The sequence below is a fragment of the Nerophis lumbriciformis genome, linkage group LG38 (assembly GCF_033978685.3).
Source record: "Nerophis lumbriciformis linkage group LG38, RoL_Nlum_v2.1, whole genome shotgun sequence".
Taxonomy (NCBI): domain Eukaryota; kingdom Metazoa; phylum Chordata; class Actinopteri; order Syngnathiformes; family Syngnathidae; genus Nerophis; species Nerophis lumbriciformis.
Window position 1 is genome coordinate 12,065,432 of NC_084585.2, and position 21,915 is coordinate 12,087,346.

Below are 21,915 nucleotides of genomic sequence, written 5' to 3' on the forward strand. Positions count from 1 at the left end.
AACTGCTATTTGGGTTTGGACTTTCCATTACATTTTAGAACCGTCCGTGGTTGTTTCACGGTTGTTCGAACTTCATACAATTAGTGAGAGCAAATTGTAAATAAGCAAAATACATTTTTCTTTATCGTTCCCAAACGCAACTCTCCTCAACAGAGTCAATTTTGCGCGGCCGTTGCGCAAAAACTGCAAGTGACGTCACTTGTAGATGTTGAAGAGCATTGTCGCTGCGTCTAAAAAGCTGCAATACTACTTCCTGCCAACGCCAAATAAATCGAATAATCTCAACGATGGGCGTTAAAATGAACTTGAATACGTATAAAAACGCTTAAATGTATTTCCTTTAAACTGCAGCGACTGCAAAAATGTGGAGGAAGACAGTGAGTGCAGTAAATACTTTTTTAGAGGGAAGGAGTAGCGGAGTTAAGGTAAGTCTCATTTGACCCACGTGAGAAGGCTGTGTTATGACTAATGAATAATGAATAATATTATTAATTATCTGCGATGAGGTGGCGACTTGTCCAGGGTGTACCCCGCCTTCCGCCCGATTGTAGCTGAGATAGGCTCCAGCGCCCCCCGCGACCCCAAAGGGAATAAGCGGTAGAAAATGGATGGATGGATGGATTATTAATTATCAGTAATCATGTGATTAGTTATATGTTACTCGCTAACTAATGTTTGACGAATACGCCTAATAACTTATTAGGGACGCCTTATTGTCACTAATATTTAACAATTATCACAATCAACAGTTATGTGAACTTTTAGCCTTTTGTGTCAAAAGTCCATTTACAAAACACCTTTCGGTATTACACAGTTGTCCTTATATGTGTGTACAGTACAACCCTACTGCATCACCCAATGACACAAATATGCAAATGAGTTTGCACCAATGACGGTTGTCAAATAATTATAAATTAGACATATTTTAAGGCGGGGGTCAGCAACTCTTGAGCCACATGCGGCTGTTGAGCGGCGCCCTGGTGGCTCCATGGAGCTTTTTCAAAAATGTATAGAAATGGGGAAAAAATGGGGTGAAAAATATATTTTTTGTTGTAATATGGTTTCTGCAGGAGGACAAACATGACACAAACCTTCCTAATTGTTAGAAAGCCCACTGTTTAGTATGTTTGTGTTTATGCTTCACTAATGAGAGTATTTGGCGTTTTGTCCTACTACCGTATTTTCCGCACCATAAGGCGCCCTGGGTTAAAAGCCGCGCCTTCAATGAACGGCATATTTCAAAACTTTGTCCACCTATAAGCCGCCCGGTGTTGTAAGCCGCATCTTACTGCGCTAAAGGAATGTCAAAAAAACAGTCAGATAGGTCAGTCAAACTTTAATAATATATTAAAAACCAGCGTTCTAACAACTCTGTTCACTCCCAAAATGTACGCAAATGTGCAATCACAAACATACGTATATCAACATGGACAGAGCTGCGTGAAAAAAGCCACCCGGCCTCTTCGCGTAAACTTAAACTTACCTTAACCACTCGCTCATCTTTTCTTCATCCATCCCTTCGAGTTAGCTTTTATGATGATGCCGGCTGGAAAGATCTCTTTTGGCAAGGTCTTCCTTTTGAATATCACCATGGGTGGAAGTTTCTGGCCATTAGCATGGCAAGCTAGAACCACAGTGAAGGATGACTTCTCATTCCCTGTGGTGCGAATATTCACCGTACGTGCTCCCGTTGTATCCACAGTGCGGTTCACAGGAATATCAGTTGCTGTGAAATAGTAATCCGTGTGCGGATGGAGAGATTGCGTCTTTTCATGAACCGGATCCCTGACGCTTAGTAGGAGCCATTTTGTGGTCTTTACAGATGTAAACACACAAAGGAAATGAAACGTACGGTATATCCGCGCGCTTTTTCTTCTTCTACGCGGGCGGGTGGTTGCTTACAGTAGAAGAAGAAGCGCTTCCTGTTCTATGGGGGCGGGTGCTTACCTTGGCGGTTGCTTGCGTAGAAGAAGAAGCGCTTCCTGTTCTACCGGGAAAAAAGATGGCGGCTGTTTACCGAAGTTGCGAGATCGAAACTTTATGAAAATGAATCGTAATATTAATCCATATATAAAGCGCACCGGGTTAAAAGCCGCACTGTCAGCTTTTGAGTAAATTTGTGGTTTTTAGGTGCGGCTAATAGTGCGGAAAATACGGTAATTTCAGCAGCCCTTGAACTCACCCTTGTGTGGACTGTGACTCAACATTTTGTTTACATGTATTACTTTCTCCGACGCTGCCACAGAAAAACTTGTTTTATGCCACTCCTTCTTTGTCTCATTTTGTCCACCAAACCTTTTATACTGTGGGCGAATGCAAAAAGGACAACTTTGTTGATATTATTGACTTGTTATGGAGTGCTAATCAGGCATATTTGGTCAGTGCATGACTGCAAGTTAATCAATGCTAACATGCTATTTAGGCTAGCTGTATGTACATATTGAATCATTATGCCTCATTTGTAGGTATATTTGAGCTCATTTAATTTCCTTTACTTATGTTAATTTTTATGTGCATGTCTCATGACACATTATCTGTATGTAATATTAGCTGCATTTCTGATAGTTGTTTGTGCCCCATGTTGTTCCAGACCACAGCAAACGTTAGCCAGCTTGCAAAGATTATAATAAATCCATTATAAGAAGACGGCCTGTCGTTTCCTTTAACTTGGACACACATCTATACCTTTGGCCATTCTAAGACAGCAATTTCCAGGAGTTACCTCACCTTCTGAGAAGTTTTACTAATGTTTTCCAATGTTGTAAAAATGTGTAGAATAAATATTACATTTCAACATTTCTTTCAACGAAGATTTGCGTCAGCCTGCGACACATAGTCATTTTAATAGTAGGCTAATATAAACACATACATGGGTTGCCTTCCTTATAACACTTACATAAGTCTTTTAATTTTTTGCGGCTCCAGACAGATTACTTTTTTGTATTTTCGGTCCTGTATAGCTCTTTCAACATTTTGGGTTGCCGACCCCTGCTTTTAACCTAATACCTTTAGGAACTGTGGGGTGCCTGTGCAGTGCGACCATGCAGTACCGAGACATCTCCTGCAGCCAGGATGACCGCAAGACAGGCTGCAGACTTTTGGAGGAGACGCTTTGAGGTCAAAAGTATGACAGAACCTGACCTCTCCAGCCACTACATCATCGCTCATGTGCTCGGGGCTAAAACTGTGAGTCATAAAGGTGCTTTATTCTCTACTATTTGATTTGACTTTAATCTTCTGTCGCTCAGATTCAAAGTGTTGATCCGGAGCGATTGTCCGCCTTTCTCACTCAAGAGGAAACAGAGCAAATATGGACGCTCTGCAAGAGGCGCCTTTCCAGGTTCAATGTTATACTATTTTTTGACTATTGTGATGCATTTGAACATACTTTATCGATGCCCTGGGTGTATGTTCTCAGGGAAATTAAGGTTCCAATAGCAGCAACATTGTATGCAGCATACAAAACAATAGTAACAGCATGTGTCTGGCATCATCTATGATGGCCAGCAGTTTGTCCAGAAATGTTCTCTGTGCAAACATCACTAGAGTCCAGCTTCATGCTAATTACAGAACTAGTCCTACGTATTAGCTTACTCACTTTGAAGGTGCGAAATCCCCAGCAGACAGTTAAAGTTAAGTTAAAGTACCCATGATTGTCACACACACACACTAGGTGTGCCGAAATTATTCTCTGCATTTGACCCATCACCCTTGATCACCCCCTGGGAGGTGAGGGGAGCAGTGAGCAGCAGCGGTGGCTGCGCCCAGGAATAATTTTTGGTGATTTGCCACAGAAAATGTTGCCATAATGCTAGAATTTAGACCGTTTCACAATGTTCTTAATAAGCCCTACGGGGACACGCTAATGCCCTATGTTTGTCTCCGACAGAGCATGTGCTTCTCCAAGAATAGCTCTTGTGTAATTTATTTACTTTTGACATATACACTGTAACTCTTCACTAATGTAATGAATGCCATATATTACATACAACAAAGTAACATTAAGGAGTAGGACAGGAGGACAATAATGTTAGCACATGAAAACTGAATGAATGAAAACTAAATGGTTTGTCTTAATATGTATAGTGAAGCCTACTTTTATTTTATAAAGCAGTCTTGTGAAGTGGTGGGCATATACAGGTCAGAGGTGCTTTATATTTTGGTTTAGCGCAGGGGTGCCCAAATGGGACTCATGGGCCAAATCTGGACCGCCAAGTCAATTTGTTTGGCCCACAAAAGAATGCAAACTTTATTGTTTACATTTAGGCGAGTTGTGTTTTTCATTGTTAAAATCAATGTATTCAGCCTGCCCATTTTGCCATTGGCCCATTTTTTTTAGTTTTGCCCTTGAAGGTAAAAAGTTTGGGCACCCCTGGTTTAGGCGAGAGTCAACTTCAACTTGAAAAGCGAGCATTTGAGCGCCTTTTAAAAGAAAGCAAATAAGTGAGAGAAATCATACATTTTTATCTAATTTGGAGCAAATTGTTACGTTTGAGCATGCCAACGTAACTCCAAGATGCAGAGACGGTAGGCAAAGACAACCAAAGGAGCATCCGCATGGTCGAAGTGGTGGACCACGAGTGAATACAGCAGGGCAGAGAGCATCGCTAACACAGATAAGATAGCACAATAATTTGCATACATACATCTAGCAACGGCCCTGCGATGAGGTGGCGACTTGTCCAGGGTGTACCCCGCCTTCCGCCCGATTGTAGCTGAGATAGGCTCCAGCGCCCCCGAAGGGAATAAGCGGTAGAAAATGGATGGATGGACATCTAGCAACATGCAGCAAACAGAATCAATCATCTGACGATGCTGGGCATAAGAAATCTCCTGACTGACAAACTGGGACATGTGTCCTCTGATTGTCAATCAGGAACAGGTGAGGGAACCAGTGCTCAGACTAGAGGCCTATGGAAGCAAACAGGAAATGGAAAAAAACAAGTAGACTTAGACTTCCTTTTTATTGTCATTCAAATTTGAACTTTACAGCACAGATAAGAACGAAATTTTGTTACATAAGCTCATGGTAGTGCAGGATAAAAAAAGCAATAAGGTGCATATATAAATAAATATAAATAATATATAAATATATATATATAAAATAAATAAATATATATATAAATTGTGGTACCTGATTCTCACCAAGACACAGGATTGGTTTTGCAGCAAGCCGAAAAGGGCATTTATTGTACAAGTCTTTTTAGGAAGGGCGGGGTGTGGAATCAGCAAACTTAAAGTGTCCATTAATAAACACAAATATCTCCCATCTGGGACTCTCAGTCCTTCACACAGCACACTTCTTTAAAGGTCAAAGCTCATTGCCTATCAAACATGAGAAACACAACATAAGTAAAACATTTCACCAGTAATGTCTTTAGTGGGGAAATAGTGGATGTCTCACTTACCGCCTGATGCACCTGCCTTGACACAGAGGAGAGCCAGACCTGAATGAGGCAGAGTTAAGTAGGGTTTGTAGCTGGGCCCCACCTGGCCGCACAGCTGGTGGCACTTCAGGCTGATTGAGCAGGTACAGGGGAATGTACCGCCCCTCGATGATGCGGCCAAGGCTGGGGCGTTGTCTTCCTTGTTCCACTCTGCCTCCATTCCCTGGCTCCTCCCCTGTGAGGTGCCTACCTGTCAGGCGGTGCTTGAGTGAGACTCCACATATCCCCCCCTAAGCTCGCCGGTCGGTCCGGGAGCTTCTTTGTCCTCTTCATATAGGCGGGACATGGCGTCTGCATGTGGGATGGCCTTCCCAGGCCGATATTCCACGGTGAAGTGGTAATTTTGGAGTTCCAGGAACCAGTGTGTGACGCGATCGTTTCGGTCCTTATTTGTGGACATCCACTTCAAGGGGGCGTGGTCTGTCACCAAGGTGAAGGTCCTACCCCATAGGTAGTAGCGGAGGTGGTGTATGGCCCACTTGACTGCCAAGCACTCCTTTTCTACTGTGGCATAATTTCGCTCATGGCTCTGGAGCTTCCTACTAATAAATGTCACTGGGTGCTCCTCTCCATCCACGAGCTGGCCGAGCACGGCTCCAATTCCTGTGCCTGAGGCGTCAGTGTGGAGGATGAACGGCTGACTGAAGTCGGGGGCTTTCAACACCGGTTCTTCACATAGGGCTTTCTTCAACATCTTGAAGGCAGTCTCGGCCTCAGCCGTCCATGATGGGGCAATTTGTTCCGTGTCAGTTCATACAATGGTGTTGCAATCGTAGAGACATTTTTAATAAACTTTTGATAATATGATACCAGGCCAATAAATGATTTTACTTGCTTTTTCGTCAAGGGTCGGGCCATTCCCTGATGCGCTCCACTTTGCGGGCCTGGGGTTTTACGCAGCCTCTTCCTATGGTGTAGCCAAGATAATCAGTCTCAGTCAGACCCACTCGGCACTTCTTAGCGTTGACAGTCAGTCCGGCACGTCTAAGGGCTCCTAGGACTGCGTCAAGATGCTGGAGATGGAGAGACCAGCTGGTGCTGTGAATCACAATATCGTCTAGGTAGGCGGCTGCGTATTCTTGATGGGGCCGTAGAACTCGGTCCATCATCCTCTGGAATGTTGCCGGGGCCCCGTGGATCCCGAAAGGCAAGACGGTATATTGGAATAGCCCCTCTGGTGTGGAGAAGGCCGTTTTAGGTTTTGCCCTTTCCGTCAATGGCACCTGCCAGTAGCCCTTGGTCAGGTCCAGAGTGCTGACGAAGCGAGCAGGGCCAAGCCGCTCTATCAGCTCGTCTACTCTGGGCATGGGATAAGCGTCACACAGTGATATCTCATTCAATTTACGAAAGTCATTACAAAATCTCAGGGACCCGTCTGGTTTTGGCACAATAACAATCGGGCTGGACCATGGACTATGGGATTCCTCTATTACTCCAAGTTCTAACATTTTCTTTACCTCTTCTTTTATAGCCGCCCGCCTGGCTTCTGGGATTCGGTAGGGCCTTTGTCTTATCACCTTTCCGGGTTTGGTCTCAATGTCATGTTTGATCGCCTGGGTCCTTCCTGGCAATTCCGAGAGGCGGTCCTGGTTCCGTCCCAGAAGTTCCTTCACCTCCTGCTTTTGGGATGGGGAGAGGTCCTCTCCTATAGGTACCGGGGGAGTGGTCTGGGGAGAGTGTGCAGTTAAAAATGCAGTAGATGGCAACGGCTCTGCCGCATGCCATTTTTTCAGAATATTTACATGGTAAATTTGGTGACCTTTCCGCCGGCCTGGCTGGTTTACCTTGTAGTTGACGGGGCCCATTCTCTCAATTACCTCGTAAGGCCCCTGCCATCTGGCCAAGAACTTGCACTCGCTGGACGGAACTAATACCAGCACTTTTTCCCCAACTTGGAACTCTCGGAGTGTGGCACCTCTGTTATACGTTTTCGCCTGTTCTCTTTGGGCTTTTTCCATATGTTCTCTTACCATGGGCCAGATTTTGCGAGCCCGGGCTTGTAGTAGGGCGACATGGTCGATCACACTGCGGTGTGGCGAGGGTTGGTTCTCCCAGGTCTCTTTCGCAATGTCCAGCACGCCTCGGGGACGTCGGCCGTAGACTAGCTCAAAGGGGGAGAAGCCAGTGGACGCCTGGGGAACCTCTCTGATGGCAAAGAGGACATATGGAATGAGGTGATCCCAGTCTTTCCCGTCTTCGTCGGCTACTTTTTTTAGCATCTTCTTCAACGTACAGTTGAAACGTTCCACCAGGCCATCTGTCTGAGGATGATATATAGAGGTTCGTATGCGTTTCACTTTCAGCCATTTGTACAGCATGGTTAACACTTGTGACATAAAACATGTGCCCTGGTCCGTTAAAATCTCATCGGCAATTCCCACTCGGCTAAACATCATAAACAGTTCATGTGCTATCGCTTTGGCTGAGGCTGTGCGTAATGGTACAGCCTCAGGATATCGGGTGGCATAGTCTAGTATTACCAGTATGTAGCGATGTCCTCTGGCTGACTTTGGGAGTGGTCCAACGATGTCCATTGCCAGACGTGAGAATGGGGTGCTGATGATGGGGAGCGGGACCAAGGGGTTTCGATAGGTGGGTCTCGGTGCATTCTTTTGGCATTCGGGACAGCCCTTGCAAAAGTCTTCTATGGCTCGTTTCACACCGGGCCAATAGAAGCGGGTTATTATGCGGTCATACGTCTTTTGTACACCTAGGTGAGCTCCCAGCTGATGAGTGTGGGCAAGATAAAGCACTCGGGAGATATAAGACTTAGGCACCAGCAGTTGCTCAATTATGTCCCTGCCCTTTGTTAGCACCCCTCTATACAGAAGGCCATTTTTTATCAGAAAATACGGTGAATTAAGTGCACTCACCCCTTCACATTTCTGTCCGTCAATTTCCACGACTTGCTGTCGGGCCCAGCTGAGGTTCTGATCATTCCACTGGGCAGTGGCAAACTCGCCCGTTTTTTGGTTGATGCTCTCTTCTGGTACGGGGAACTCCACAAAGGGGTCCCCTTCCTCTTCTGCCTCCTCCTCCTCCTTCCTGCTCTCCCGTCGCTCCTCTTCAGCCGAGCTGTCACTCCATGGAGCCTCTGACGAGGGCCTAAACGCAGGGCAGGCTGCAAGCGGTCTCATATTTTTGAGTCCATTGTTGCGACGGCGACGCTGCCGTGGAACGGCACTTGGAATGTAGCTTGGGGTCCAGTAACGGCCAAAGAGAACACAGTCGGACCCGATGAGTAGGGGAACAGGCAGGTTTGGTACCACTCCAGCTGCTACCAGTGCATCCCCTCGGGGTGTCTGAACGTGTATATGGCTCACCGGATACTGGCGGACATCTCCATGTACACACGTCACTGGAACAGTGTCTTCGCTGAGGGGTCCGGCCAGGTCAACATGTACCAGGGTCACGGCGCTCCCATTGTCCAGCAATGCATGTGCATCGGTCCCCCCGATCTTCACTGGAAGGCTTGTATGCTGTCGTCGTCCACTCCCCGTGTGGAGGCATGGTTTTCCTGCATCTGAGCTGGGGGCTGTGGCCATGGAGACATCACGGTCGCGTTCCGGGCACGCCCAAGACATGTGGTCCGGGTGTCCACACACATAACATTTCCAATGTGGGGCCCGACTGGGTCTCTCGGGGGCAGCGCCCTGAGGTCGGGGTGGGGACGGAACTGGCGGTGGCGCTCTTCGGCGGTCACGCCCTAGCTTCTCTTCCCCGGTGGCTCTGGCCGTTTCCATACGGGTGGCTCTCAGCATTTCCATGCTCACTTGGTAGTTCTCTAATAACGCCACCAACTGCTCCACAGTTAAAGGGCTTACTTGTGCGGCATACTTCCGGGCATCAGGCGGAAAGGCTCGGATACAGCGGTCTATCACCAGTCTATCTACAGAGGGGGGGTTCCCTTCGGTTGTTAGCCAGCGGTGTGTTAGGCGGAGCAGTGCGGCTACCTGCTGTCGCGGGGGTTGTGTGGGCTGGAAGGTCCAGTTGTGATATCGCTGGGCCCCGGCAGGCAGACTGCACCCTTGGCTGTCGAGAATGGCTTTCTTTAGTTTCTTAAAGTCTCGAGCATCCGCCAATGCCAGGTCGCTACACACCCGCTGGGCTTCTCCAGTGAGGAAAGGTGCCAGAATGGATCCCCATTCAGCTACCGGCCACTTCTCCCGGGCCGCAGTGCGCTCGAAAAGCTCCAAGTAGGCTTCCACATCATCCTCACCCGATAACTTAGTTAGGACTGCAGCGGGTGGCCGTGTACTAGCCACATCTTTAGCAATTTTTTTTACTAATTCTTGTACCGCACCTTGAAGTTCAGCTTGGCTTTTTAACAAAGCACTCAGTGCTTCCGTGTGTGACATCATCAGAGGTTGACGTGAATCAGAATACCCGCATTCTCCACCATATGTGGTACGTGATTCTCACCAAGACGCAGGATTGGTTTTGCAACAAGCCGAAAAGGGCATTTATTGTACAAGTCTTTTTAGGAAGGGCGGGGTGTGGAAACAGCAAACTTAAAGTGTCCATTAATAAACATAAATATCTCCCATCTGGGACTCTCAGTCCTTCACACAGCACACTTCTTTAAAGGTCAAAGGTAGTGATGGGTCCGGCAACACCGATGCATCGGCGCATGCGTCGAGCTCATAGAGCAAAACCCTGTGTTGGTGCGCGTACCGCTTTTAGAAAGTCACGTGACCGATCATGAGCTGTTTTGGTCACCTGACCGATACGCGAACTGTGTCGCACTCCCGCCTCCTCTGTGCCCTGTGAGCGGGTCTTTTCTACAGCCGGAGAAATAATAACTAAGAGAAATCGTCTAAAATTTAATACGTTGGAAAAACTGTTTTTTTAAAATAAAAATGTGTGTAAAAAAAAATAAAAAAATTCCCAGTCCACAAGCATCCGCATTCACAACACGTTCTCTTAGATTTCCATGTTATGATACATGTTCACATTATTTATTGACTGTATCTATCCATCCATCCATCCATTTTCTACCGCTTATTCCCTTTCGGGTCGCGGGGGGCGCTGGAGCCTATCTCAGCTACAATCGGGCGGAAGGCGGCGTACACCCCGGACAAGTCGCCACCTCATCGCAGAGCCAACACAGATAGACAGACAACATTCACACTCACATAGATACAGTCAATAAATAATGTGAACATGTATCATAACATGGACATCTAAGAGAACGTGTTGTGGATGATTGTGGACTGGGAATTGTTTTTATTTTATTTTTTTACACATTTTTATAAAAAAAATGTAAAAAAAAGTTTTTCCGACGTATTACATTTTAGACGATTTCTCTTCTTAGTTATTATTTCTCGGGCTGTAGAAAAGACCCGCTCACAGGGCACAGAGGAGGCGTCAGTGCGACACAGTTCGCGTATCGGTCACGTGACCAAAACAGCTCATGATCGGTCACGTGACTTTCTAAAAGCGGTACACGCACCAACACAGGGTTTTGCTCTATGAGCTCGACGCATGCGCCGATGCATCGGTGCATCGGTGTTGCCGGACCCATCACTACTGTACTAGGTCATAAAATCAGTGTCAGTTGAGTCGGTCCATAGGTTGCCTGTAGGGATTTTTAATGTCCAGCAGATGTCAGTATTTAGTGACACATTATCGACATAGTATCAATACAGTTTTGCAATGTGTCAAACGCTTCATGACGCCTCATCAACCCATCACTAACACTTACTGTGACACGAAGGAACTACGACATGAGCAGAGTGAACAAAAGTAGACAGAGCTACAACAACAAGTATTATGACAGGTAGTAGTGACATCAACAATGACAATAATCCAGCACTGACTGGAGGGGAAGGCAGGTTTAAATAGCAGCTGGCTGATTGACACCAGGTGTGGCCAGGTGCCAATCAGCCGCAGCTGAGGGGAAGCAGCACTCAGAGAGACAATGAGGAAATAACCAAAATAAGAGCGTTGACAGGAAATGACAGAGGAAAAACTAAAACTTGACCAAACTGTCAGGGACAAGCCTGACAATGTTACTGTTACAGCATTACTGAAACAGGTGCTGAAAATGTGAATTTCCCCTCGGGGATTATTAAAGTATTTCTGATTCTGACTAAAAAGCCACCACGTTTGCACATTAGGGGACTTTTTAATGTTTCTCTTTTGGTCCGAGAACCTTGCAGTAATGTGTGTACTAGAGATGCGCGGTTTGCGGGCACAACCGCGGAGTCCGCGGATTATCCGCGGATCGGGCGGATGAAATTTAAAAAAATTAGATTTTATCCGCGGGTCGGGTCGGGTCGGGTGGTTGAAATAAAAAACAATTTGATTTTAAATAGATTCAGGCGGGTGGCAGTTAAACCAATTCGGAAATATATATACATAGTTAAATGTTGTTACCCACATACGAAAAACGAGATGGACACTTTTACGGAGCGGAGAAGGGACGCCTCGCCGGGGTCCGGGACCGAGGCCCCTTCCCCCGAGAGGGCCCCACCGGGAGCCGTAGCTGAGGCGATCCGCGAGAAGGGCCCGACGCACGTCCAGGGTCACCACCGCGCCCACCGCACCGACACCCCGCCTCGTCCGCCTTCGCCGCGGCCGGCGTCACGCGCAGCAAGTAAGCAGCTTACCTGCCCGCCACCCCCGTGGCCGGGGGCTCGTAACAGGGGTCACTCCGCGCGCTCCGCCCGCGCAGCTTACCTGCCCGCCACCCCTGTTGCCGGGGGCGCGTAACAGGGGTCACTCCGCGCGCAGTGCGCTCACGAAAGGGGTGGGGCTCACCCTGGTTGATATAGACAGCAGCTAGGACGGTGGCCATGGAAGTCGGAACCCGCTAAGGAGTGTGTAACAACCCACCTGCCGAATCAACTAGCCCTGAAAATGGATGGCGCTGGAGCGCCGGGCCCATATACCCGGCCGTCGCCGGCAGCGAGACGCGCTTGGAGGTGCGCTCAGCGCGGCTCCCATATGATTGCGCACTGGTGTGCGTCTGGGTCGTGACAGCGTGGCACGCGAATGTCTGTGCTGCATTGGATCAGTCTCCTTTCTTTAACAGGCAAAAGCTTTATAACCTCACTAATGCCTTGCATCGTCTATATTAGATATATAACAACGGGCGGGTGCGGGCGGATGGCGGGCGGATGCGGTTCTGATCAAATGTTAGATCGGGTGGATTGCGGATGGTTGACGACTTTCTGATGCGGTTGCGGATGAAATAATTGCCTATCCGCGCATCTCTAGTGTGTACTGTATGTGTTCCAGCATGCCTGTGCAATATGTGATTGAGGAGTGGGACTTCAGAGATCTGACACTGAAGATGAAGCCTCCTGTGTTCATCCCACGACCAGAAACAGAGGTTAGAAAGGACACTCTACAAGTGTGCGCATTGGTGTGCTGTTTGATTGACTCCAGTGAGCAATGCGGTGTTATTTGCTTCAAGTGCAACATTAGTTATTGGCAGATTACAAAGGCTCTCTGGTGACCTTTTCTCTTGCTCCAACATGTGTCATTTAATGTTGGTGTCTATAGTAAACAAAACAATGACCTCTCACACACACACACCAACAGGTTGAGCTGCTGGTTTCTTTTGTGAAACAGCACCGACGTGCATCAAGTGGTCTGCTGTGTGTCGCAGGTGTTGGTAGAACTGGTACTGAAGGATCTGCAGAGGAAAAACGACGGCAGACGAGGCTCACCTACATGTTTGGAAGTGGGATGCGGCTCTGGGGCCATTTCTCTCAGCCTGCTCAAGAGCCTGCCTCAGGTCACTTCTTCACACATAATGCTACACATACTTAGATGGGATGGGAGAATCAACTTGAATTTTCTGAACTACCGTTTCCCTATCAGTGAAATAGGGAGATTGAATCTACAGCACCTGCTGGTTGCAACTAAGTGGTGCACCTCCTTTCGACTCAATTGCACACAATCAACCAAATTATTAACCATCAATTATTCGATTACCGTACTATGCCCATCCTTGTTAATATTTATATTTTTCTCAGTAGATCTTTGAAACATCTCAGTGAGATGCAGTTCTCCTTTGATGTACAATAACACAATCATGCCAATTATGTGTGTTTACTTACCGTACTTCTCTCTTTAGCTTACAGCCATTGCACTAGATCAAAGTCTGGATGCTGTGGAACTGACAAAAGAAAATGCATCAAGGTAATGCAAACTTCAATCATTTCAAAATACTCAGAATGACGGATTTCCTCAATAGGCTGGGACTTCAAGATAGATTAAAGGTTTATCATGTGGATGTCATGGAAAGTAAGTAAATGCAACAATACCATACTGTAGATTTTACTGTACTGTACTGTAGATTCAAAAACATAATAGCGAATTGATGTTTTTGTGTCTTGCCAGATGCGGACACTGTGTTGAAGCTGTGCCGCAACGTGACTGCATTAGTCAGCAACCCTCCTTATCTCTTCACGGAGGATTTGTCATCACTGGAACCGGAAATTTTTAGGTAAAAAATAAGTGCAGAAATTGATAATATTGTGTAAAATATTTGTGCACAAAGGAAGTAGCCATCAGTATGTAATTGATCCAGTTAAAGAGCTGTGTCAAAATATTTACACTCAGTGAGACACAGCAAACAAGGCTGGGCGACCTTGAACATTAAATGCCACCTTTCTTTTTTTCCACATAATTTTAGGATGCTCCAACAAGGTTTTATGTTGCTGATTTCAACACCAATCCCATGTATTAACTGTACATTTTTATGTATAGCGAGGGCTATTGACAGTGTAACAATATCAATACAATATATAAGCTGGAGCCTATCCTAGCTGCACTCAGGCAAAAGGCAAGATACATTCTGATTCCATACCATTGTTTGATCAAAACAAAGTCAATAGTACACAATGAATAAACAAAAGCAAAACTGAGTAATTAATCATGGTTTATCTTTAATAAGTGTACCTTTGACAGATCATTTTCAAGTTTTTAACAGTATCAACAGGATACCGTTTACATTTGAACCTCGGCTACCTGCACCGATACCGTACCTGGGAATCGATACTGGTACTCAACGGTACTTTTGTGTGTGTTAATAAATATATATACTAAAATAATTTTTTGTGCAACATTTAAGAATGAGCTGATTTTGATATTTGCTGTCCTGTTGCTATATATTTTTTTATTATCACATTTCTGAGTCTCAATTACAGTTGCAAGTCCAAGACGTTAGATGGCACTAGTGCAGTGGTTCTTAACCTCGTTTGAGGTACCGAACCCCACCAGTTTCATATGTGCATTCACCGAACCATTCTTTAGTGAAAAAATTAAAGTTTTTTTTTTTTTAATTCAAGACAAAGTTATATGTTTTTTTACTGGTGCACAAAATGAACCGTTCAAAGAACAACACCAACACAGTGCATAAACTCACAACAAATTGCACACTAGCAAATCAGATGGAAAATTAGAGGGAATATTGTTTGGGGGTATCCATAGTACGCCGATAGGGAGAAGTTTTTATTTACAAGATGAGTCGGGTGTGTCTTGACCTCCGCGGCGGAGGCTCCACCGAACCCCTGAGGCCGACTCACCGAACCCCTAGGGTTCGATCGAACACAGGTTAAGAACCACTGCACTAGTGTATAGATTATGGTGTGTTGGCTGGTCAGTTCAGTCTTTGCAGTTTAGTCTTTTTTTTTTGTGCCCTAAAAAGTGTTAATACTGTAAATATTGTACTCATTACCCATTAGCTGTTTGCCTGTAACATGCATCTTAGTTGTAGTTTTTATTAACAAATTTGGAATGGGTTGAAATTGCCATGTAAAATCACTAATGCTCCCCAGTAGCAAAGCCAATGTATATTAGCAACAAGTTAGTGCATTTTTGGAAAAATGGAGCCTTACTTAACTTATGTTGGAGCATTTTTTTAGTCAATTGCTTTGTTGGCATTGGAAATGACAACATTACATATAGGTAGTTTGGCTGAGTCCGTTGTCAGTGCTGCTGGAGTGATCGCCAAGGGCCAAAGTGCGAAGAGTCAGCAACCATGCAGGATGTCACGCACAACCCAGGTACCGTAAAATGGCATAGTTGGATTTTACTAGGACCGGCGGGATTTGGTTGTTGCCAAACAAGTACCAGATTCAGTACCCATCCCTAGTCATGAGAATAGAAAATTTGTCTGCGCTATGCAAATCTTTGTTGAACTGTGAGGTAACAAAATTTAGGAGGAAAAACGATTGCAAAGCCAAAAGTCCTGTCTGGGAATATTTCAGGTTCAAACCGAATGAACAACTTGAGCCCTTCAGCACGGATGATCGCATTGGTCAAATTGGTAAAAATATTATTGCAAAAAAGAACAAAATAAGCCATACTACCCAGTTTTTCCAACAGAGGAAAAACTGCAATTTAAAAAGTTCAATATTTAACCAACAGAGATTTAGTGTTCATCTTGTTTGTTTGTGTACGTATTTACGATGATTAAATCAATGAAAATAAAAAAAGTTCCTGATCTTCCAATTACAATGATAAAAAAACTAATGAGAAATCAATGCATTGATTTTGAAATGAATTACTTTTATTATTATCTTTATTACATACTATATGATTACATTTGTGCTTAATTTGGTCTCAAAATAATGCTGACAGTGATACCATTTATCGGCAATAGTTTGTGGGACAATATATCATCCAGCAAACACACAAACAAACAATACTGTCTTTCAAATGCTTACCACTTCTGGCACTGGCTCACTTTAAAAAGAAACCTACTATAAATAGCAATAAAAAAATTGCCTGGGTTCGCGTGTTGACAGGGTGCCTCCTCAGTCTTCACGATAGTCGAGGCATGCGACTGTTTTGGGCGACCCTTGTACTCCACAGCGTTGTTAAAGGAAATTAACATTATCACCGTGTTAACTTTGACAACTCTTATATTTATATATGAAAACAAATGAATGAGAATGTCGACTCCTTTGCCAGGTTTGAGGACCACGCCGCTTTGGACGGAGGCAAGGACGGCTTGAAAGTAATCCAGAAGATTCTGACTCTGGCTCCACACATTCTGGCAGACGACGGGTGAAATGACGGGCATGTTCCAGTAATAATATCATAAGAGTTCAGGTTAATTGATATGCCATTTTGTTTTTCTTCAACAGCCATGTTTACTTGGAGGTGGAGCCCAGACACCCCGGGATCATTGGGCAGTGGGTGGAGACCAACGTGAAGCAGCTGCATTTGGTGGAGACGCATCACGACATCAGCAGCAGGTCCTGTCCACACCAAAGTTCATATTGCAGGCCCATGGCTTGTCTATTAGATTTCACCATCTGTAATTTCATTTCAAAATTAGAGATGGTACATTCGTGCTGTGTGCGTCCAAACTCAGAAAAGATGACACTCATTTATTTTTTTCATTCCTAGGCCCCGATTTTGCATCCTTCAGAGAAAGAAGTCCAATGTCCACACGCTGGACCTGGATTGAGAAAGTCAGATCCTATTACGCTGGCTTTCGTCCAGGTGGCCATAGCCTGATCCCCCGCCTCCACCCCTGCGTAAGCCGTTAAACACGCTTACTAGCGCCACCGCTTCCATCGTTCCACATTCTCACTTGTTTTTTTGGAGCACAAATCCTTTAAATCGCTCATTTTGTGTATTTTTTTTTTTTTGCGTGTCCTGTGCTTCAATAGCACAAAAAATGTGTGTGTCATGGCACAGAAGCGGCTCAAAGCTGAAGGTAATTACCAAGGCTTTTCTTAGAACACTCCCTCTCAGAATCGCACCCTCCTCCCAGGAAGCATTTTGTAGTTCTGTGAATCGGCTGCTGAACGTTCCTCCCCTTTGCCCGTCCACTCAAGCTGACTCAGATGCAGGCCCCGTGTGCGTGCATGTGTGTGTTGTTGAACACACACACATGCACGCACATTGTGGCCTTTACAGCCTCACACAATCTCACTATGGAAGCTCAAAGGCCACACACAGTTTTAATTAAGGGAACAATACGAATTTGAATCAACACCTTTAGCGTCGTTACCTAAAATGTAAAACGATACTTTTCCACGGAAACAAAAAAGGTGGGGAAATTCCCTGATCTTTTGCCAAATGTAATGACCCGTGCTCCACCCCTCGTGTAAAGTTTTGTGCCAAAGTAGTAGTGCAATCCTGCTAAAAAAACAAAAACACCTGCTTGGAAGACGTGTCAGAAGGGGCAAAAAAAAAAAAAAAAAAAGCCTACACGTGTAAAAGGTAGAAAAATCATTTACTGAGAAAAATAAAATGGCAACGGTGTGTAAATAGAACCACTGTATGTACAAATAATGCAATCCAGTCCAAATGTGACACACTCACTCACAGAGGAGGATATAAAGTGAAGTGTTACATAAAAATAATAACCCTGTGTCCAACCTTTTTTGACGTCCTCCTCCGCCATGTTCCAGAGCAGCATTGTCATTCCCAGGTTTAGGAAAATAACCTGTTTGTCACACCTTGAAGGGATATTCCTGTAAGAAGCGCAGGAGTGGCCGAGGGAGTGGTAGCTGGGCGCAGTGGTCTGAGTGCCTGTTGATGACCAGGCGAGTGAGGTGCTGCAGGGACGGCAGGCTCTGGGGCTTGTACACGGCCCGCTTTAATTTCAGCACTACCGACGACGACGACGCCTCATCTTGGACGCTCGCCTTGGAGAGAGCCTGCTGCTCCGCCGCCCGCCCGTCTTCCGGTCTCCTTTCTGAGCCCATGTAGTGCTGCACCAGGCTGGGCACGTCGGGGAAGGACGACAGGCTCGGTCTGGCCGGGGAGCTGCAGTCCAGCAAGAACTGAGTGCAGCTGTACTGGATGCGTATGCTGGTGGGACCCCGCGCTGTCTTGACCGACAGTGTAAGCATGTATAGAGGGTGGCTGCTGTCCCGTACCAAAAAAGCCCCCTCCGAGGCCCCTTGAAGTGCATTGTGGGCCTGAGCTGCACTTATACCCCCCCAGTACCATCCTGCACACACAAACACAGGCATCAATGTTACTTTCAGTCGCAAAACTGACATGCAAACAGTCTTCATACCTGACGTTTCCAGGTAGCAAAAGTTGCTCGCAATCGCACGCAAGTCTTTGGTGGGGTCCCACAGCGGCGAGCTGCTCTGAAGACAAGGCATCGCTGCCCCTGTGCCCGCCCGCATGCCCCTCTGGGGCGCCTCAGTAGATGGAGCCGCGGGCAAAAGAGCTCGGGGACTGGAAAACAAGACAATTATGGTGAAATGGAATAAACAAAGACAAGGAATCCTCACAACAGACTTGATTTACTATCCAGGAATCCACATACCAGCTACTTACTGTATAATACAGTAAGGAACAATACTTTTTACAAGGCCAATATGTCAACATCATAGTTTAATTAGAACAACAGGAATACAGTAATCCAAGTGAATTCAATGATTAATAATAGTATATTTAATAGTTTATTTGATTTAAATAATATACAGTAACACCACTGGTAAATACAATCATTAATAGTAGTACATTCAGTAGTTTATTTGCTTTATGACAAACTTACAGTCATGCTACTGGAAATTACAGCCATTAATACTATTAAATTCAATAGTTTATTGAATTTACACATAACACAAATACAGTAATCATACTACATATAGTAAATTCAATAGTTTGATTGCTTTATGACAAAAATACAGTAATCCTACAAGTAAATGTAATAGTTTATTCTGTTGTTGTAACAAAATACAATAGGTAAATTCAATAGTAAATTCAATAGTCTTGATTGCTTTATGACAAAAATATAGTAATCCTACAAGTAAATGTAATAGTTTATTCTGTTGTTGTAACAAAATACAATAATACTACTGGTAAATTCAATAGTTAATTTACTTTATAATAATAATAAAAAATACAATAATCCTACCAGTAAATGTAATAGTTTATCTTGTTGTTGTAACAAAATACAATAATACTTCTGGTAAATTCAACAGTTTATTCACTGTATATTTTTTAAAAAACAGAGCCCAACTAGTAAATTCAATAGTTTATTTACCGGTACATTATAAATAAAAAATAAAATAACCTGAGTATTTACTTTATAAATAAATAAAAAATACAATAACCCTAAAATGTATTATTCATAAATTGTTTATGTTGATTATCCTGCTATTAAACTCAAGTGTTTATATACTTTATCATTGCAAAAAAAATACAATAATCGACTTGTAAATTCAGTAGCTTATTTACTCTATAATTAAAATAACTCAATACTATTAGTAAATTAAATAGTTTTGTTTTACTATATAAATTAAAAATACAATAATACTGTAAAATCAATAGTTAATTTTCATATAATAACAAAAATAGTTAATTTAACTATTTAACCCCTAAAAAGCAAGGTCATGCCGTGAATGTTTAAATGTGACAATACTGACTTTTATTGAACTTCAATGGGACGTCGTGTTTGCGCGAGAGTTCAGCTTTGAGAGGCTTTGTGCCTTTTTTTAATGACACTTATGCAAAAGTGTCATTCATAATACAAAAGCTAATATATAAGTAGCTCATTCATTATCCACATGAATTATTGCTTACACTGATTATTTGTTTAGATCTTACAATTAGTCAGAGTTGATTGTAATAGTCCAACATATGTTTACATTTCATCTACATAAGATACTTTTTAAGGGGGTGCAAAATCATCACAGTTTTTACGTATGTAACACTAAAGCAATATGTTAGAAGGTGAACAAAGAGAATGTACTCACCCTGGTACACAGAGAATCATACTATTACAGTGTATACTATTGTATATTTACTATTTCTTCAATCCACCGAGTTTCATCCAGTCGGTTTACTTCTTTGTATATATATTAAAAAAAAAAAAAAAAAAAAAAAGTCCTGGGGAAAAAGTCAAACTTCGACGTAATTGTGAACATAAAGGGACAAGCGGTAGAAAAAATGGATGGATGGATGGAAGCAAATAAATTACGGCCAACAAAAAGACATCAATGAAAATATGTCCGCGCGTTCTTGAGTTGAAGGAGAAATGTGTCCGCACAAAAAAAAAAGGAGACAAAAGTGTGCGGTTGGAGTGTGTCTCGAATGTGCGAATGAGAGAGGAAAGGCTTCTTTTAAAAAAGGGTCATTTCCTAGAAGTCTATTCTCAGAACGCACCGGCGGCTGTGACGTCATCGACGCCGCAGAGTCCACAACTCGCGCGTGTGCGCGCGCGGGTATACGTCCTCCGTTGTCGCATTCTCTGTAGGAACAATCGACAGGGGAAAAGGCCCACGCGTGATGTCAGATCGGCGCAATAATCCCGCGGTTCTTGTCAGCTTTTCGTGTTTAGTGCGAGTCCTTCGGTGCCGCGCTCAGCTGCTGCCTTCGCTGAAGCGGCGCGCGCGCTCCCGAGAAACTCGCGCTGCCTCTACAAGCTTTCCAGGAATCGGCCGCGCTTAAGCCCCGCCCCTCCCTGCTTGCCCCGGCGGAGGCTTCATTCCCGGAATGAAGGATACTGGTAATGCACACAATCACTAATCTACTCTATACTTCTAACACTTCAATATATATCATCCATCATTCTAAACAACATTATTTTGTATCATTGAAAACAAAAGCTAGTTTGTACTTTCATTCTTTAAACATATTTTATACTCTATTGTGAATCAGATTTATTCAAGCCTTTAAGCATGCGATATGTCCTTAAATGTCGAAAACAAAACAAGTAACAATATGCAGGCTTTTATTATACAATAAACATCCATCCATCCATTTACTACCGCTTGTCCCTTTCGGGATCACAGGGGGTGCTGGAGCCTATCTCAGTTGCATTCGGGCGGAAGGTGGTGTACACCCTGGACACGTCGCCTCTTCATTGCAGGGCCAACACGTACACATACGTTTTATTGTATAATCATAACAAAACGTGTATGTTTTATCATATTATTATAAAACTCCCATACGATATACATGTTTTTAGTATACAATAAACAACATTTATGTTTTTGTTATATAATAAACATAACGTGTATGTTTTTATTATACAAATACCATGTCTTTATTATACAATGAGCATAGTATGCATACTATATGCTCATCATAACATAACATACAATAAAAACATATGTTTATTGTATAATAAAACGTGCATGTTATGTCCATTGCAAAATAAAACATTCATGTAATTCTAATTGTATAGTAAAACATGCATGTTATGTTCATTGTTTATTAAACCATGGTTTAATTCATTAAACCATGGTTTTATCATACAATTACATGAATGTTGTATTTTGCAATGGACATAACATGCATGTTTTATTATACAATCAACATAGGTTTTTGTTATATAATATAACAAAACGTGTATGTTTTATTGTACAAATTACATAACGTGCATGCTTTTATCATAAAAGTCACACAGTATGCATGTTTTTATTATACAATAAACAACATTTATGTTTTTGTTATATAATAAACATAACGTGTATGTTTTTATTATACAAATACCATAACATGCATGTCTTTATTATACAATGAGCATAGT

At 43.8% G+C, this 21,915-nt stretch overlaps 2 protein-coding genes across 3 annotated transcripts; one reads left to right on the forward strand and one right to left on the reverse strand.

Annotated features, from left to right (window-relative positions):
- Positions 1-251: 251 nt before the first annotated feature.
- hemk1 (HemK methyltransferase family member 1) lies at positions 252-17,692 on the forward strand. The gene is made up of 11 exons (XM_061932235.1): positions 252-425; positions 3,013-3,186; positions 3,249-3,340; positions 12,690-12,783; positions 13,063-13,191; positions 13,534-13,598; positions 13,654-13,703; positions 13,800-13,905; positions 16,377-16,472; positions 16,553-16,663; positions 16,818-17,692. Exons 1-11 carry the CDS (start codon positions 363-365, stop codon positions 16,876-16,878), a joined length of 1,041 nt encoding a protein of 346 aa, XP_061788219.1. The 5' UTR covers positions 252-362; the 3' UTR covers positions 16,879-17,692.
- cisha (cytokine inducible SH2-containing protein a) lies at positions 17,634-20,772 on the reverse strand. 2 transcript variants are annotated; one of them, XM_061932237.1, is made up of 3 exons: positions 20,138-20,768; positions 18,445-18,611; positions 17,634-18,375 (listed from the first exon to the last, which is right to left on the reverse strand). In XM_061932237.1, the coding sequence occupies exons 1-3, from the start codon at positions 20,155-20,157 to the stop codon at positions 17,873-17,875; spliced, it is 690 nt and encodes a 229-aa protein (XP_061788221.1). In that variant the 5' UTR covers positions 20,158-20,768; the 3' UTR covers positions 17,634-17,872. The 2 variants fall into 2 exon arrangements, with proteins under 2 accessions (XP_061788221.1, XP_061788220.1); XM_061932236.2 differs by having other exon boundaries at positions 17,634-18,611; positions 20,138-20,772.
- Positions 20,773-21,915: the final 1,143 nt, after the last annotated feature.

Excerpts from the sequence above, each read along its gene's own strand:
- cisha (XM_061932236.2), bottom strand. The coding sequence starts at position 20,157 with ATGATTCTCTGTGTACCAGG. Across the intron at positions 18,612-20,137 it reads ATGATTCTCTGTGTACCAGG|TCCCCGAGCTCTTTTGCCCG; the intron begins GTGAGTACATTC and ends CTTGTTTTCCAG.
- hemk1 (XM_061932235.1), top strand. The coding sequence starts at position 363 with ATGTGGAGGAAGACAGTGAGTGCAGTAAATACTTTTTTAGAGGGAAGG. Across the intron at positions 12,784-13,062 it reads TCCCACGACCAGAAACAGAG|GTGTTGGTAGAACTGGTACT; the intron begins GTTAGAAAGGAC and ends TGTGTGTCGCAG. Across the intron at positions 13,192-13,533 it reads TGCTCAAGAGCCTGCCTCAG|CTTACAGCCATTGCACTAGA; the intron begins GTCACTTCTTCA and ends TTCTCTCTTTAG.